Source organism: Musa acuminata, chromosome BXJ1-1 (assembly GCF_036884655.1).
Source record: "Musa acuminata AAA Group cultivar baxijiao chromosome BXJ1-1, Cavendish_Baxijiao_AAA, whole genome shotgun sequence".
Taxonomy (NCBI): domain Eukaryota; kingdom Viridiplantae; phylum Streptophyta; class Magnoliopsida; order Zingiberales; family Musaceae; genus Musa; species Musa acuminata.
Genome location: NC_088327.1, coordinates 14842605 through 14860541, shown reverse-complemented (window position 1 = coordinate 14860541; position 17937 = coordinate 14842605). Strand labels below are relative to the sequence as shown.

At 41.9% G+C, this 17937-nt stretch overlaps 1 protein-coding gene across 5 annotated transcripts; it reads left to right on the top strand.

Moving 5' to 3' along the window:
• Positions 1-6722: 6722 nt before the first annotated feature.
• LOC135675862 (uncharacterized membrane protein At1g16860-like) lies at positions 6723-11508 on the top strand. Of its 5 annotated transcripts, none has more exons than XM_065186472.1 (5): positions 6723-6883; positions 9012-9973; positions 10328-10483; positions 10653-10864; positions 11112-11508. In XM_065186472.1, the coding sequence occupies exons 2-5, from the start codon at positions 9077-9079 to the stop codon at positions 11302-11304; spliced, it is 1458 nt and encodes a 485-aa protein (XP_065042544.1). In that variant the 5' UTR covers positions 6723-6883; positions 9012-9076; the 3' UTR covers positions 11305-11508. The 5 variants fall into 5 exon arrangements, with proteins under 5 accessions (XP_065042544.1, XP_065042528.1, XP_065042539.1 ...); XM_065186456.1 differs by having other exon boundaries at positions 9012-9982; XM_065186467.1 differs by having other exon boundaries at positions 8982-9982.
• Positions 11509-17937: the final 6429 nt, after the last annotated feature.

Here is a 17937-nt window from a genome sequence, read left to right as displayed (position 1 = left end):
TAATAATATCGAACAACCATTGTTCTCAAAAACAAATTTATATCCACTAACTGTTAAACATGAAATGGAAATAATGTTTTTGATAATAGAAGGAACAAAATAACATGCATCTAATGCAATAAAAGCTCCACTAGGCAGATGTAGAGCGACCTCGCCAACAGCTAATACAGCAACTTTTGCTCCATTACCCATCTTTAGGTCCATCTCGCCTCTCTCTAGTCTCCTAGGCCTTGCCAGAACCTGCAACGAATTGCATATATGATAAGCACTACCGGTATCTAATACCCATGTGTTATCATAAGAGTCTGACAAAATGGAGACTGATCATGAATGTACCTGAAGCTTCATCAAGCTTTTGTTTCGCCCTTTCTGCAAGGTACTCTTTGCAGTTTCTCTTCCAGTGCCCATCTTTACCACAGTGGAAGCACTGGCCTTTGTCCTTTGTTGGGTCTTTCTTAGCAACCTTTGCTTTACCTTGTTTGCCCTTGCCCTTTCCCTTCTTAAGGGACCTTTCTGCTTTCCTTTTCTTTCTGGTCTCACCAGTGTAGAGAACTGGCTTCTCTTTCTTAATAGTACTCTCTGCCTCCCTCAACATATTGAGGAGCTCTGGGAGAGTCACCTCAAGCTTGTTCATATTAAAATTCATTATGAACTGTGAAAAGGAATCTGGTAGGGACTGAAGCACAATGTCCACACACAAGTTATCCTCTAGGACCATTCCTAGACCTGTGAGTTTCTCTATCCACTCAATCATCTTTAGGACATGGTTCTGAACCGGTGTCCCCTCAGTCATCCTAGCGCGGAAAAGGCTCTTGGATATCTCATATCGTTGAGTCCTTCCCTGTTCCTCAAACAATTTACGGACATGTAGGAGAATGGATCTGGCATCCATCTTTTCATGTTGTCTTTGTAACTCTGGAGTCATAGAGCCCAACATATAGCACTGAGCAAGAGTGGAGTCATCAATGTACTTCACGTAACGAGCGATCTCATCCTCGCTTGCCCCTTCTTCGGGCGTAGGCATCACTGTATCAAGGACGTACACGATTTTCTCCGCTGTGAGAACAATTCTCAAGTTACGGAGCCAATCCGTATAATTTGGACCAGTGAGGCGGTTGACATCAAGTATGCCACGTAAGGGATTTGAAAGCGACATTTTCTGAAAATAAAGATGTAGCAAAATGAATAACATGCAGATTTTGCAAGAAATAAACTATCAAGATATGGACTTCTATCTTAATATGCTCCCACTATTTTACTAACGAGTCACGCGACACCCTCAGCACGTGAAACGGAAGTCTCCGGCAGACTTCTAGTGGGGATCAGGATCCAATCAGCGTCTTAGTGTAACCTCGAGGGACTCGACCAATCACACTAAGCCTAAAAGGTAGACAACTCTTACCGATCACAACTCCTTGTGATTCCCGTCCTGTTCGGCCTCCGAATCACCATGGCCTCGAGGGACTCGACCAACCATGATGCTCGGTTAAGTCAACACCTTCGTTACAAGATGAGTCTGATTTGATGATATACCCTCGAGGGACTCGACCAAGCATACCATGTCCTCAGGTCACCGGTGACATCTCTATGTCGTAAGCAAGATAGCGAATCGCGATATAGGTGAGTCTCGAGGGACTCGACCAACTCAACCTACACCGGGATTCGGTTCCTACTCATAACGATGGAAGGCCACGTGGGTCAATCTAATTGCCTCACGTTTACCGACTTAATATTATCGAGAGATGTTTCTATAATTTGGTCTCCTAATATGACATGTCACACATATACATATTTAATATATATCTACATCGCATGCAAATATATATACTTATCTAGTATGTGTATAAGCAATCACATCAGATGATCATGGACCACAACCTAATATGATTAGGCCCGAGCCAGTAGGCCTAATCACTCACATCAAGATCTATGTGTGCAACGGTGCATCTCCATGCCCTGTGATCGTCCATCTCGTCCTCGTCGGTTTCGTCGACATCTTGATGCATCTCCATGCATCACGATCGTCCGTCTCGTGGGTCCCGCTATCGCATCCACGCTCCCGCTGTGCCTCCTCATGTGATTACAACTTAATCATAGGCACGCAGGCCCGACAATAAACGAGAAATATAATGGAGGTTCGCAGACCTCAATAATAATAATCACAAGTACACACATCACACGGTCCATGATCATCCGTCCACACATCATACATCACATGTATAAATAATCATCATCATGTAGGACTACTAGATAATAATAAAAATAATAATCAACTAAACCTTTTAATTAATTAATATTTTTCTGAAATCAGGGACATGTAGGGAATTTCTCAATTGCTAAGGGTATTTTCGTAATTTGGACAAAAGACAGAAACTGGAATTTCTCAAATTCCGAGGGGCAAAACTGTCTTTTTCCCAGAAAACCCTAATGCCCTTTCCCCTTTTCGCTGCTGCCGCCGCCGCCACCCTGCCGGCGGCGGCCTGTGCGGCGAGGGGCGGGGCGCTGCCCTCGCCTGCGGGCGGCACGCCCGCTGGCGGCGATGCCGCTGCGGGTGGGCTCCCCTTTCGGGCGCCGCTGCCTCCGCAGGCGGTGCTGTCCCGCCGGGCGGCCGCCCCTGTGGGGGGGGTTTCGCCCGCGGGAGCAGCGGCGGCAGGCGTCGCGCGTCGCTGCCCTGCGGCGGCAGGCGCCGCTTCCTTTCGGCGGCAGGCGCCGCTGCCCTGCGGCGCCTCTGCCCGTCGGTTGCCAGCCCCGCCAGCAGCAAGCCTGCTGCAAGCAGACCGCCGGCCGGCTGCTGCAGGCACAGCGCTTGCGCATGCGCCGGCGCTGTGCTGCCTGGCTGCGACTGCGGCTGCCGCTGCAGGTGGCTGCAGGCATGCAGATCGAGGGTAGCAACTGTTGCTGCCCTTCCTCGCTTTTGCGTCAACGATTTTGACGTCAATTTTCTTCCTAAACACAATACACGCAGTTCAAAAACCAATCATTCGCACGAACAACCTGGCTCTGATACCACTGTTGGGAAATCATTGGGGGGCGACATCATATGCGCAGCGGAAGAACAATAAAACAAAAAACCCCGATTCCCAAAAAGATGTTCGTCGTCGTGCGAAGATTGGTGCGCAAAAATCCGCAAAACACAAAACTGCGTATAAAGATTGTGTTACCTAGGGAGATCGTATATCCCTGTTTCCTCGCAGATCCTTAGGAGAGGGTGAAGGAGGTCAAGCGTCCTCCTCTCTAGCGGTGATCCACACAGCAGGGTTGCGACGACGCTCCTCAAAACTCCAGGCCTACTCTGAGGTGGAGAGGGAGAGGAGAATAGGAAGGGCAAGCAAAGACTCTAGCCTATGAGGCTGTGAATCCCTCCTATTTATAGAGATCCCGTGTCAAAACCCTAATGGGTCCTTTCCCTAGTGGGTATTGGATCTGCATCCAATAAGACAAGGGCTCCGTCGGATATCTCATATCCGAACCTCTACTCATCGCAATGCCTACCATATGTGTGTGACCCTCTAGGCCCAATATCGAGCTGGCCGTGAGTCATACCTGTCAGAACTCCTTCTAACTTAGTGAATTATTATCTCTGTAATAATTCACTCGACTCATCGACTACGGAAGTACTAGGCCACTACGCCGTAGTCCCCAGACGATACAGGGGAATCCAATCCATTGGACCTGTCTGTCCTCAGTTACCATGTACCTATAGTCCCTCATCCATCTAATATCCCAGAGACCGTATATCGAGCATGGTGCTGTCAGACCCATACGGTTTCTACTCGAGTCTCGCTCTAATCGGATTCTCCCGGAGAACTCTTTCTCTCTCAACCCGAATGACCCTGGCCAGGGATTTGTCTGAGCAAGAACACATAGGATATTCCTCTCATGACGCCGAGAGTGGATGATCCTCTATTGACACTCAATAGCCCTCGTAAGGTCGACTACCACTCCCAATGACCAGCTGTACTAGATCTGGGAACAGCCAAACCTATAAGTCTGGTATCAAAGAGTGGAGCACTCATACAGGACATCCTTGGTGTCTCAAGTCTAAGGACCAGATACACCACTAGGACTACGGAATCGCTGTCTGACAATAAGGCATCATCAACCATCCAGCATTCCGTAAGCGGATCAATCAGTGAACTCATTCTCCAATGAGCACCTGTACTGTATCCCTAGTGTCCCTACACGAGCAGCTATGAGACCAGCTGCATCCATCATATGGACGGGTATACAGCGCACCAGTCTATCCGGTTATCACGATGTCCCTCTCGAGTAACCTATGACCGGGATTATTTAGGATATGTATTTAAAGGTGAATCGATCTCATTATCGTGATCTCATCACGATCCGATTCCCATTGCACAAATCCAAGGACATCACAATATATATGCATTTATGCAATAGTTATAAAGTGATATACGCCATAATATAATAAGCAAAAAGATTCTGTATCAAGTCACACGTGCCATCACTCACGTGATTGGCTTGCTGGGCACCTATGACTAGCAGAGACAACTTAGTTAGAAGCACATCTAATAAGCCGTGAAAAGATGCCTTGGGAGATGATGCATACCTTGAGGAGCTAGACTCATATTAATGTCGATTAGCCAATCCTCATTCATGGATTTAATGGCAAAAGAGGAAATGATCTTTCCTAGTCGGAGCACCAACTTCTCTTTTCGTTAGTTAAAATTAGAGTGGTGTTGGTGAAAGTGTGTAGATAAGTATAGACTGATGTCGATAAAGAAGTATCATCCCTTCTAACCCTTATTGGAAGTTGGGGCCACCCTCATTGTGAATCCTTCTCGAGTCATAAGATAGTAGTTGTTGGCCCTCTTGCAAGCCTAGAAGCAATAATGAAATAGATTAAGGTTGAGTCTATGTTGGTATAGTAGCATTTCTCGAGGAAAGTGATTAGATAACATCATGAGTTAGGCACCATATGAGAAAGAGAGATCATCCACCAATAAAGGCACTCTAAGATGAATGGATGAAGAGAGAACTTAAGCATATGTACTTGCACATCAAGTCAAACGAAGACTACTCGACCCGAGGTACCTTCACTTGATCCTCGGACGAGATTAAGAACCAGAGGCACAAGTACTCTAGAAACTCAAGTTTACAACCAAATCTTGGTCATAGAAACCCTTTATAATTTGAAGGTCTATAATGACCTTGAGATCAATTAGGACCATAGATGAATCGATATCTTCTAGACCTAGTTAGGGAGAGCTGATAGGTGCTTTGGAGGTCTAAGAAGGAAAGTGAAAGGCTGAAAGAGAAAAGAATCAATGAAGATAGAGCTAAGGATGCAAAGTGAGCCATAAGGGGGTGCATCTTATACCCTCGAGGTGCCACTTCACTTTCTAAGGTGTTAGTTTAACTCACGAGGTCCCCACTTAATGCAACACTTAGTGGTCTTTCTCGTCAATGAAGGTTTGACTAGGTGAAAGGGTGACCTCCCTTTTGAAAGTGCACCCAAGACGTATCTCTCAGACTAAGAATGAAAAATGCACTCGAGACATCTTTCTCAAGTTAAGCACGAAAAATATACATAAGTCGTTTTTTTCGGGCTAAGAAAAGAAGCACACCTGAAACACCCATCTCGAATTAAATAGTATGCTATACCCGAGGCACCCTTTAAAGGTGGTGAACTTGAAGCTCAACACGTTGAAACTATCAAATACTCAAAATCGTGTTTGCTATTTATTAGGCACATCTTAACGCTTGAAAGAAGATCCAAAGGCACACCTTTAAGGGAAAAATAGAAAATACACTCAAGCGGCCTCTCTCGAGCCAAATATGAAAAATATGCTCAAGACTCATTTCTTGAGCTAAGCAAAACAATGCACCTAAAACACCCATCTCGGGTTAGATGGAATGTTACACTTGAGGCACCCTTTAAAGGTGGAGAACCTGAAACTCGACATGCCAAAACTACTAAACATTTGGAATCATATTCATCACACATCGAACAAATGTTGGGCACACCTCGATGCCTAAATGAAGACTCCAAAGTGTACCAATAGTAGGAGGGAGGGGAGAAGAATTATAAGGGGAGAATTCACCCTTGATAGACTACCAACATAGCATAGTGGGTGACACCCAAATGATATGACAGTCACCCAAACTCAACAACAATAATGAATTCAAAAGAAAATATTCTATTGATACTAAGAAATATTTCCTTTAGCTCAAGAAGTCTATTAATTTATTATTATCTAGATTAATTATTATTTATTTATGATCCTCGTATTCTTTGTATTAACTTGAATATCTACTGACTAAGCATCCCGATCTCGATCTTCTTATAAATCAATTCTTGAATCACTTTGTTAGTTATTTTTGAACTTAAAGATCGAGTGGAATTGAGAAAATTTATCCCATCACATATAATTTACAAACAAGTTTCCTAATTGAGAAAAAAAAAGCCCGACTTAGAGGGTAAGGGATCAGGGTGACGTGTCCATGTTCGCGGCTCGTGTCTCGTGCGTTGAGTTGTGGTTTATTTCACTCCCGTGGCAGCGATTTTGTTAACCTGTTGACTAAAATCTTACCTGCCATAAACTTTGTTCGTACGAAGAATAGGACGAATGTGAACCCTAAGGGTATTGTCGTAATTTCAGGAAAGAGATCCGGTCTCCCACCTTTCTCTCTCTCTCTCTCTCTCTCCTATTATTTCTTTCTTTTTTCCTCTCTCTCTCTCTCTCTCTCTCTCTCAATCGCTCCCTTTCTCTGTCTTGAGATTTTGGAGTCAGTACGCTTCTCTCCCTCCTCCCTTCGCTCACTCTTCGGCAATCGTGTGGCATTTCAACTCCACATCTCGCGTGCTTTTGATCCGCCCGCGGACTCGTCCATCGAACTCTCGGACGCTCGCTTTGTGGAGGTACGGGGACCTCTCTCTCTCTCTCTCTCTCTCTCTCTCTCAGACACACACACACTCGCTGTCTCTCTCCTTTATTTGGTCTCCCTTGAATCGAATATCAAGGCATTGGCATCTCGGGTCGGGGTTCGTTACTCGTTAAGTTGTGATCGGAAGGGGGAGTGCGGGTTCTGATTCCTCCCTCTTGTTTGGATCTAAGTGAATGGAGACTTTTGATCTTATTTTGGTGGGTAAATCCGAGTTTGGTTCCATCGGAGGTGGAGATCCAGGAATCGAACTGGTTGTTTTGATTCGTCACGTGTTGTTGTGGGATCTGCATTACGTTGTAGGGCGAAATTCTGATGAAAAAGGTCGATGTCCATAGTTTCTGGAAATGGTGAAAAGGTCGGATCTTATTTGTATTCTGACTGACATTAATGAAACTTATAGTGGTTGATCTGTTGATCGGAGATCTGCTTTTGATTTTGGAGACTTGGACAACGTAGATGCTAGTTTTTCGTACATCTTTTAGCTCTTATTGGGACTGTATGATGTATTCTATACGGGTTATGGGTTCTAATGGAATGAAATGGAGATATGGATTGAGCAAGAATCTGAAACTGTTCAAGACCTAAAAGGTGGAGTCAAATTTCAAATGTTACTCTTTGCACTTCTTTTAGCACCCATTCATCTTCACTCTGGTCCAAATGTTAGTGGACACCGAGCTTATATTTTCTCAATGTTCTCATGACTGGCCGCCACAGTCCCACTTCAACATAGGCGCATAATGCTTGTCGAGCTTCTGGCCAAGCTGCCGGAACTATGTACTTCAATCCCATATTCTGTCTGAAACTGCTCCTAATAATTAATAATCAGTTGGTCGAGCAAGGTATCAAATGATACTAGTAATCATTTCATGTAATGTGACAAGAATCACATAGGGAATCAACTCAAAATGTGGTTGTTGGGCCATAGATTCTTTTGGGGAGTATCTCTATCTCATGCACCTTTCAATTGTTCTCCTTTATGAAAAATACACTACACATGTCATAATTGACATGCGTTAATTTGATTTTAGACCACATCCTAAAATTGGAATATATGTTGATCTTTTGGAAAGAATTTAATTTCATTGCTTAAGTAGGTATCACTTAATCATCCTCAGCTATCAGTTTCCTAATTCGTATTTCATGGCAAATCATGCTTCCTAGTCAAAGGCACCCTGTATAATTTACAAAATTTGGATCTTCTTTTCAAGTTCTAGTCACAAAATAATTTCCATATTAATCAATTCCACTTCCATGGGTCCAGAGTTTTGTTTGTTAGTTTGTTGTTTTTTACTTTTTATAATGAAGATCGTAAGTTTTTTCAACCATCTCTTCTCTAGTTAAATTTCTCTTTCTGTAATCCTTTGTTTCTTCTCTCACATATTGATCGATTAAGTTTGATCATGACCCTGGCTTTGTTTACTCTGTCATTGCTACATATCTTGATTAGTAGTCCTCTTTCTGATGTGTTTCAGTGAAACAGAAATTAGAATCTTTGAAAAGCTTGGCTTTCAATGTTGACATGATTACTGCACTGTTTCTGTTTTGTTGAGTTTGCAGTAAAAGATAATTTAAAAACAGTAAATTTGTCTGTTTCGTAATGAGCTACTTGATGCTCTTTTCATCCAGTCATCAGTGGACTCCTATGATTTTTCTGGCACCAAAATTAGAGCAGACTTCAGGTTCTAATGATTGATCCTTAGTAAAAGTAATTGGTTGAAATTATTATTATAAAGTATAGGAAGAAAAAGACAAGAGCCAATATTCTAGCGACTAAATGTGTAAGACATTCTCCAAATGTCGTTATAGGTTAACAATGTTTTTTTCAAAAATTTGCAACCTTCTGCTTTCATTGCCATAATTAGTATGAACATTTTTTACATTGATACTGGTCATTATTGGAGATCTTGATTAGTTTATTTAGATATCTTGATCCTTTTTTCTTCTGTACAATTTTTTTACTAGGCAATGGATGAAGAAATTGTGCCTAGATATACATTCTTGATACCCGACATTGGTTTTCGGTGCTCTAACAGAGTGCTTTTCCTGTGGATTTGTGCTACTTGCAACTTTAGCCTCATCATGACCAAAATCTTATATTGCAGTGCTGATTCCTGTGGGCTACAATAAATATCCGCCATCTGCACTCCAAAGAGCCATTTGAAGCCTGATGGGTTCCAGATTCCCATCGCACCAGCTCAGCAATGGCCTCTATGTTTCAGGTCGACCTGAACAACACAAGGAGAAACCTCCAACAATTTTCTCTACAGCCATGCCATATACAGGAGGAGATATTAAAAAATCTGGAGAACTTGGGAAGATGTTTGATCTTCATGTAGAGAAATCCAGAAAATCTGGGCCACTTACTAATCCCCCTTCAAGAAATCGATCATTGGGGGCTGCTGCTACCCACTCAGGGCCTATCATGCCTAATGCCTCTGGTCAGCCTAACTATTCCGGTTCTTCTTCTTACGCAGCTCCGAGTTCTGGTTCTTTGCTAGTCACTGGTGGTTCTGGTAGACAGAAATCCAGTTCTGGGCCACTTAAACACGGGGATTCAGTTAAAAAGGCATCTGGGCCTCAATCTGGTGGTGTTACCCAAGTGGGACGCCAAAATTCTGGCCCTCTTCCACCGGTGCTGCCCACTACAGGTCTCATCACTTCTGGCCCGATTTCTTCTGGGCCACTTAATTCATCCGGTGTCCCCCGGAAATTATCAGGTTCTCTGGAATCCACTAAATCAGTGAAGTCACATAGTGCATCTGTCATTCAGAACCAAGCTGTCACTAATCTCACTCAGGAAGATGATTATTTGTTCAAGGGAAGCTTGCCTAAGCCCATCATTTGGTCCGTGGTTTTGTTATTTGTGATGGGTTTTATTGCAGGTGGCTTCATTCTTGGTGCTGTTCACAATGTCATTCTTCTTATGGTTGTTGTAATTATTTTTGGAGGAGTTGTCATGCTTTCCTTTTGGAATACTTGTTTTGGAAGAAGGGCAATCGTAGGATTCATTGCTAGATATCCTGATGTGGATTTGAGAACTGCAAAAGATGGGCAGTATGTCAAGGTCTCTGGGGTATGCAACTCGAAGAATGCTTTTTTAAACAAGTTTGTTTGGAATCATGAAAGTTAGTATTCGATATTTGACTCTCTTATTTAGGTTTGCATATAAAAAAGAAGTATCAATTGCTTTTAGTTGTTTGTGAGCAGTGTTCTTACGAACGATCCCAGCATGTGTGGATTCTTTTGTTGATGGCTTATCATGTGGAGAAATGTTGATGCATAAGCCTTTTTTAAGCTCAAACTATCATGTTTGCTCCAGCTTGATATATTTCCCAGGACTTGTTTACTCTCTTTGTTTCTCCCCTAATGCTTATAAAAATATGCGCAACTTGATATATTTAACAAAAGCTTCTTGCAGGTTGTTACATGTGGAAATTTTCCCCTTCAGTCATCATACCATATGGTTCCTAGATGTGTGTACACATCTACTGGCCTCTATGAATACAGGGGCTGGAACTCAAAGACTGCCAATTCCCAGCATCGGCGTTTTACTTGGGGACTAAGATCAAAGGAGGTATGCTGCTTTGTTGAATAATTGAATTTATAAGAGAAACTACATCTGAAATAAAGGAACATGTAGAATTTATGCCCCATAATTTGGAAATTTTTAGATTAAGCAACAATTTGCTCCAGCTTCATAATTTTATCTGATCTGTGAGTCATCTTATGTGAAACTTTGGCAGAGGCATGTGGTTGACTTTTATATATCTGATTTCCAATCTGGTTTAAGAGCTCTGGTCAAAGCAGGCTATGGTTCTAGGGTGGCTCCGTATGTTGATGAGTCTGTCGTCATTGACATGAACCCAAACAACAAGGATTCGTCTCCTGAATTTCTCAGGTGGTTGCAGGAGAGGAACCTTTCTAGTGATGACCGTGTGATGCGCCTGAAAGAAGGGTAATCTGAAACTTCAATTGTTAGTATTTCATCAAACAGTTATCATTTTGGTTCCTTGTATGTGTTTCCAGTAGTAGGAATAAAGAGCTAGGATTGTCTTTGTTGGTTACTGGCTTCTCATCAGGATCCCTATGCATAAAACCTTGTTTTTAGCCTACCATAGGCAATCTGACGAGAGAAAAAGATGTCATAATATATTTTCCCACACCGTACATCTTTTAACAATTTGATTATTGTATCCATGCAGTTATGTCAAAGAGGGCAGCACTGTAAGTGTAATGGGAGTTGTCCGAAAGAATGACAACGTTCTGATGATAGTCCCTCCTCCTGAGCCCTTCTCCACAGGGTGCCAGTGGGCGAAGTGCGTAATTCCAGCGAGCCTCGATGGAATTATATTAAGATGTGAGGACACATCAGATGTTGATGTCATACCAGTGTAATCGATACAATTGGTGTCAATATATTTGCTCTTATTTGTGCCGTCTCTGGAATTTGTTTTATTTCATTTTCGGCAGTGCGGTGTTTTGAAAAAGCCACCTATCAGTTTGAAGAGGTGGCTTCATATCTCGAGTCTGTATAGCTTTGTCTCCCCCTTTTTAAATGAGATGGATATTTTTTGTGAGATAGATATCTATGTTGTTGTCTGAATGGCTTCATATCTCGAGTCTGTATAGCTATAAATGTCATGCATTCTTCGGCTCTGCACTACTAAATAACATTTTTGGTTCTCCTTCTGCTCTTCCTTCTTCCTTCTCCCTTTCTCCTCCGGAATGGGTGTTTCTTCGTTGCGAGGTTTGTTTTTTTCTGCTTTTAGGACTGAACCATTCTGGTTTTGATTAAAAGGGATCGAACCGTTCCTTTTAGAGTTCCTGACGAGTTGCAAGTTCTAAATGCATTCTTCTGCATTTTTGTTTCTCCTCCTGTTCTTCCTACACCGTTAGAATCTATCTATTCATTCTTGGACCCTGAAACTACCCGGATGTCTAAAAATGATTTACTATCTTATTTCATAGCAATGTCTAAGAGGGCACTTGTAGGGGCTTTTGACGATAGCGGATCACCTTAAACCCTTTTTTACATAATCATTCCAAGTTTATATGTCTATATTTATAATTTATATTATCTATCAAGTATTTGTCAAAATGTCTACATGTGGAATACCAAGTTAAATACTTCCTCTAACCCATATTCTCTTTGCAGGTCCTTAAGTGACTATAAAAGGTTTCGGGGAGATTGACCCTTTGCAAACTGACATGCAAGGGTTTCACATGACTTTGGCAAAACCAGTTAAGTCCATGACAATTGATATCAAAGTAGGACAATCACACTTAGAAATACTTGACATGCAAATGTGGAAAACTTAACAGAGATGTATTGAGGACAGCCAACACGCATGACCGATTAAGAGAAACAAGCGTAGGGACGTAGAGAAAGGGGTCGCTCAAAGGAGCGAGCATCCAAGATTGACATTCAGAGGAATGAACAACATTTCACACGAGGGGCACCGTAACAACAAATGAGCTAGGAAGAATGTGTAGCGCACAAAGTTGAAATGACTAAGTTTCAGCTATAGCTCGACGTTGGTAATTAAACTTGATGGTGCTCAAAGCAAACAAGACACTTGGTAAATAATAAAACTATGTAAGGAGAGATAGTTGCTCAACAACTAAAATAGTTGTGTAAAGCTTAAAGAGATGAGAGGAATTGCTAACTTAAAGAATTTATTATTCATGCAAGGGCTTGTATACAGATGACGGATTGTCTATGGCCATCCTAAGGTAATCGAAACTCGACGACATGGAGCATAGAAACTTTCTCTTTGGATGGAACCGATATATTCATAGGAGGTTGCAGTGTGTAATAAATTCAGCATATTGCTAGGCTTTAAAGGGTGCAATGAGGGCTATATTAGCGAAGAGTTGTAATCTAACAAGTGCGTTTGTGATGACAGAATAGTGTACATGATTCCCTCTGAAACTTCTAAAGGGAAGGATATGGAGAGAAAAGTTGCTCTAATATGATAGATATTTAGGATGGATAAGTCTTAATTTCCAAAAGGGAGAATCATGTACATGGGATCACATATGTTGAAGGGGGTACTTCAAGACAATAGCTTCATAAAACTCAATGGATCGAGCAAGCGACGAGGAGTTATCGTATTATCTCATATGAGGTAATACATTAGTAGACACATTACGAGATCAAGTGAGGGCGACCCTATACAATACCAAATGAGGGCACACTTACAGTTGATATAGAGATCAGACTCAACGGATGGTTGACCTATGGAATAATGGATAAGATCATCAACTCAATGCAAATCGAGGAACATAACAACTTGGGTGAAACTTAGTGAAATGTCAAATTCACATGAAGGGAGTCGACATAGAAGATTGAACATAAAGTAAAGGCACCAAACTTTCCTTATAGGCAAGGACATGAACTCTTACGGAAGCAAGAGCAAGTTCATATCATTTCATAGGTCCCCCATTCTATTGGAGTGAACTAATCTTATATGGTATTAAATTCGAAGGGAGCTTCGAAACATATGCACCTTATCTCGACGAAGTGATTGACGGAGAGACTAAGGAAATCAAAACTATCATAGACTTGCTCCAAGTCAAAGTAGAATTTTACTCTTTTTGGGACAAAACTTCTTGCATTCCTTTGATGGCAACGAGAAGATAAATTACAGTAGCTATCTCATTGCAATGAGTGTAAACACCTCGACTGCTTTAGTATTGTGAGGAAAAAGTATGCAAAAGCTAGTAAGCAAAGTCAAATAATTTTTGTCCTCTCAACTCTTAAGAAAATGGGTGAAACCGGATACTAAGTTCTCTTATTTATCTAAAAGAAAAGCTTTGAACATGTTCAAAGACCTTTCAAAGAAACTTAATAGAAGTTAACAGTTATCAAATCCTTACTAATGGTGATTGATTTCACCGAGAGTTGATTGTCTACTTCATTTTTTAATAGAATGTCAATTGAAAATGAAAGTGGTGTGAAACTAAGCAACAATTAAATAAAAGAGGAATCAATGAGCAAATTTTATGGAGGAAAGATATCAAAAACTTCAAAATCTGCAAGGTGATGCTCGTTAAATCTCTGATAGGTATCCACCCAATTCAAGCTATGCGAGATGTTTGAGAGACTAGTGCACAACAAAGAATGTATTTTCCTTCATCTGAGAGATCCGTATGAACCAATAAAAGTCAGCACAACTCGATCGACCCTATATCAAAATTAGAGTAATTGACAAGTTGAAGCAGTATCGACGGATCAAAGTTCGGCTGCTTAACAATAGTGCTAATGAGCAACTGAGAACTAAGAGACACATTGCAACTGAAGTAGAAGATTAAAGATTCTATAAAGGCAAGGAGATGCAACATCTATAAATGCTTTGAGAGAGAGAGACTTGATTATATAGAGATATAATCAGAGCGACTAAAGAGTTGGACTACTCCAGAATCTATTAATTTCTTAAGAGATCTTGGTAAGTCAAAGGATAAGGCCGAGTGAGCAAACATTACTACTAATAACATAAAGGAGAATAGTATTGGCCGAGCCCTACAACATAATAGTGGTGGCCATGCATGGAAGTTGTAATATATCTTTCCATTGACCAAGAAGAATTACTCAGACAACATAGAGGTGTTGAGGTAAGTGACTGTTGGGAAAATCTTTGGGGGCGACATCATATGCGCAATGGAAGAACAAGAAAACAAAATCCTCGATTCCCAAAGAAATGTTCGTCGTTGTGCGAAGATTGGTGCGCAAAATCCACGAAACTGAAAAACTGCGTGTAGAATAGATTGTGTTACCTAGGGAGATCGTATATCCTTGTTTCCTTGCAGATCCTTAGGAGAGGGTGAAGGAGGTCAAGCGTCCTCCTCTCTAGCAGTGATCCACACAGTAGGGCTGCGATGATGCTCCTCAAAAACTCTAGCTCTACTCTGAGGTGAAGAGGGGAAGGAGAATAGGAGAGACAAGCAAAGGTTTTAGCCTATGAGGCTTTGAATCCCTCATATTTATAGAGGTCTCCTGTCAAACCCTAATGGATCCTCGCTTAGTGGGTATTGGATCTGCATCCAATAACCCAAGCCTTTTAGATTAGTGGATCTCTATCCAAAAATCTCTCATGGCCTCTTATTGGATCTCGTACATGGGATCCAATAATTCAGGGGCTTATTGGATATCCAATAAGACAAGGGCTTCATCGGATATCTTATATCCGAACCTCTACTCATCGCAATGCCTACCATATATGTGTGACCCTCTAGGCCCAATATCGAGCTAGCCGTGAGTCATATCTGTCAGAACTCCTTCTAACTCAGTGAATTATTATCTCCGTAATAATTTACTTGACTCATCGACTACGGACGTACTAGGCCACTGCGTCGTAGTCCCTAGATGATACAGGGGAATACAATTCATTGGACCTGTTTGTCCTCAGTTACCATGTACCTATAGTCCCTCATCTATCTAATATCTCAGAGACCGTATATCGAGCATAGTGCTATCAGACCCATATGGTTTCTACTCGAGTCTCGCTCTAATCGGATTCTCCCGGAGAACTCTTTCTCTCTCAACCCGAATGACCCTAGCTAGGGATTTGTCTGAGCAAGAACACATGGGATATTCCTCTCATGACACCGAGAGTGGATGATCCTCTATCGACACTCAATAGCTCTCATAAGGTCGACTACCACTCCCAATGACCAACTGTACTAGATCTGGGACAGCCAAACCTATAAGTCTGGTATCAAAGAGTGGAGCACTCATACAGGACATCCTTGGTGTCTCAAGTCTAAGGACCAGATATACTACTAGGACTACGAAATCATTGTCTGACAATAAGGCATTATCAATCATCCAGCATTCCGTAAGCGGATCAATTAGTGAACTCATTCTACAATGAGCACCTGTTTTATATCCCTAGTGTCCCTACATGAGCAGCTATGAGACCAGCTGCATCCATCATATAGACGGGTATACAGCACACCAGTCTGTCCGGTTATCACGATTTTCCTCTCGAGTAACCTATGACCGTGATTATTTAGGATATGTGTTTAAAGGTGAATCGATCTCATTTTCATGATCTCATCACGATCCGATTTCTAGTGCACAAATCCAAGGACATCACAATATATATATATATATGCATATATGCAATAGTTATAAAGTGATATATGCCAAAATATAATAAGCAAAAAGATTCTGTATCAAGTCACACGTGTCATCACTCACGTGATTGGCTTGTTGGGCACCTATGACTAGCAATCTCCCACTTGACCTAAAGCCAATCACCTATGTGTCTGATCCCCATCAGACCCCCGTGACGCTCAAAGACAATCTGAGACAATGGTTTTGTCAGTGGATCTGCAATGTTATCTTCGGATGGAACTCTTTGCACTGTTACATCTCCTCGGGTTACGATCTCTCTGATAAGGTGGAACCTCATCTGAACATGCTTAGATTTTTTATGAGACCTAGGTTCCTTCGCTTGAGCAATCGTCCCGTTGTTATCACAATATAAGGAGATCAGCTCCTCGCTACCCGGCATGACTCTCAAATCTGTGATGAACTTCTTCACCTAGACTCCCTCCTTTGCTGCATTTGATGCAGCAATGTACTCCGCCTCTGTGGTCGAGTCAGCAGTAGTATCTTGCTTGGAACTCTTCCAGCACACTGCTCCTCCATTCAAGGTGTACACGTACCCCAAATTCGACTTGCTTTCATCGACATCAGATTGAAAACTTGAGTTTGTGTAGCCTTCAACCTTAAGGCTACTACCTCCATATACTAGTAAAGATCCTTATTCCTTCTTAAGTACTTAAGGATATACTTTACTGCTTTCCAGTGCTCCAAGCCTAGATCCGCCCGATACCTGCTCGTGACACTCAGAGCATGCGCTATATCAGGCCTAGTACATAGCATGACATACATGATAGACCCTATTGCTGAGGCATAAGGTATCATATCCATGTTCGCCCTTTCTTTTAGAGTCTTTGGGGACATACTCGTAGAAAGCGATATCTCATGTCTCGTCGGTATGAGACCTCTCTTGGAATTTTCCATGCCAAACCTTTTGACAATGGTTTCTATGTACTTGGATTGAGACAAGCCAAGCATCCTCTTGGATCTATCTCTATTGATTATAATCCCTAAGATATAGGATGCTTCCCCTAAGTCCTTCATGGAGAAGTGTCTAGATAACCAAGTCTTTACTGTGGATAGCATTCCTATGTCATTCCCAATGATCAGGATGTCATCCGCATATAACACCAAAAAGGTGATAGCGCTCCCACTTACCTTCCTGTACACACATGGCTCATCTTCGTTCCTAACGAAGTCATAAGATCTGATTGCCTCATCAAATCTTATGTTCCAACTTTGGGAAGTTTGCTTTAGTCCATAAATGGATCTAAGCAACTTACACACCTTATTTGGGCAGTTCTTGGATACGAATCCCTCAAGTTGCATCATATACACCTCATCCTCGAGGTTCCCATTGAGGAATGTGGTTTTCACATTCATTTGCTAGATCTCATAATCATAGTGTGCTGCAATAGCCAATAGAATTCTGATGGATTTTAGCATTGCTACGGGTGAGAAGGTTTCGTCGTAGTCAATACCTTGCCTTTGACGATACCCCTTAGCCACTAGCCTTGCTTTATAGGACTCTACCTTTCCATCTACTCTGATCTTTTTCTTAAAGATCCACTTGCAACTGATGGGTACAATACCTTTGGGCGCATCAACTAGGTTCCAAACCTTGTTGAAGTACATAGAATCCATCTCAGAATTCATGGCTTCTTACCACTTCCCAGAGTCTATACTCATAATAACCTCCTCGTAGGTCTGAGGATCAATATCCTCAATATCCTCTCCTCTAATATGTCCCACATATCTCTCAGGAGGATGGGATACTCTATCAGACCTACGTAAAGTTAAAACTTGTGTATTAGGTACCTAAACAAACTCGTGCTGTAGAGTGGTGCTTGAGCTTGGTTCTCCAACCTCGCTCAACTCTATCATTCTCCTACTATTTCTGCCAAGAATGTGTTCCTTCT

Excerpts from the sequence above, each read along its gene's own strand:
- LOC135675862 (XM_065186456.1), top strand. The coding sequence starts at position 9,077 with ATGGGTTCCAGATTCCCATCGCACCAGCTCAGCAATGGCCTCTATGTT. Across the intron at positions 9,983-10,327 it reads AGTATGTCAAGGTCTCTGGG|GTTGTTACATGTGGAAATTT; the intron begins GTATGCAACTCG and ends AGCTTCTTGCAG. Across the intron at positions 10,484-10,652 it reads GGGGACTAAGATCAAAGGAG|AGGCATGTGGTTGACTTTTA; the intron begins GTATGCTGCTTT and ends AAACTTTGGCAG.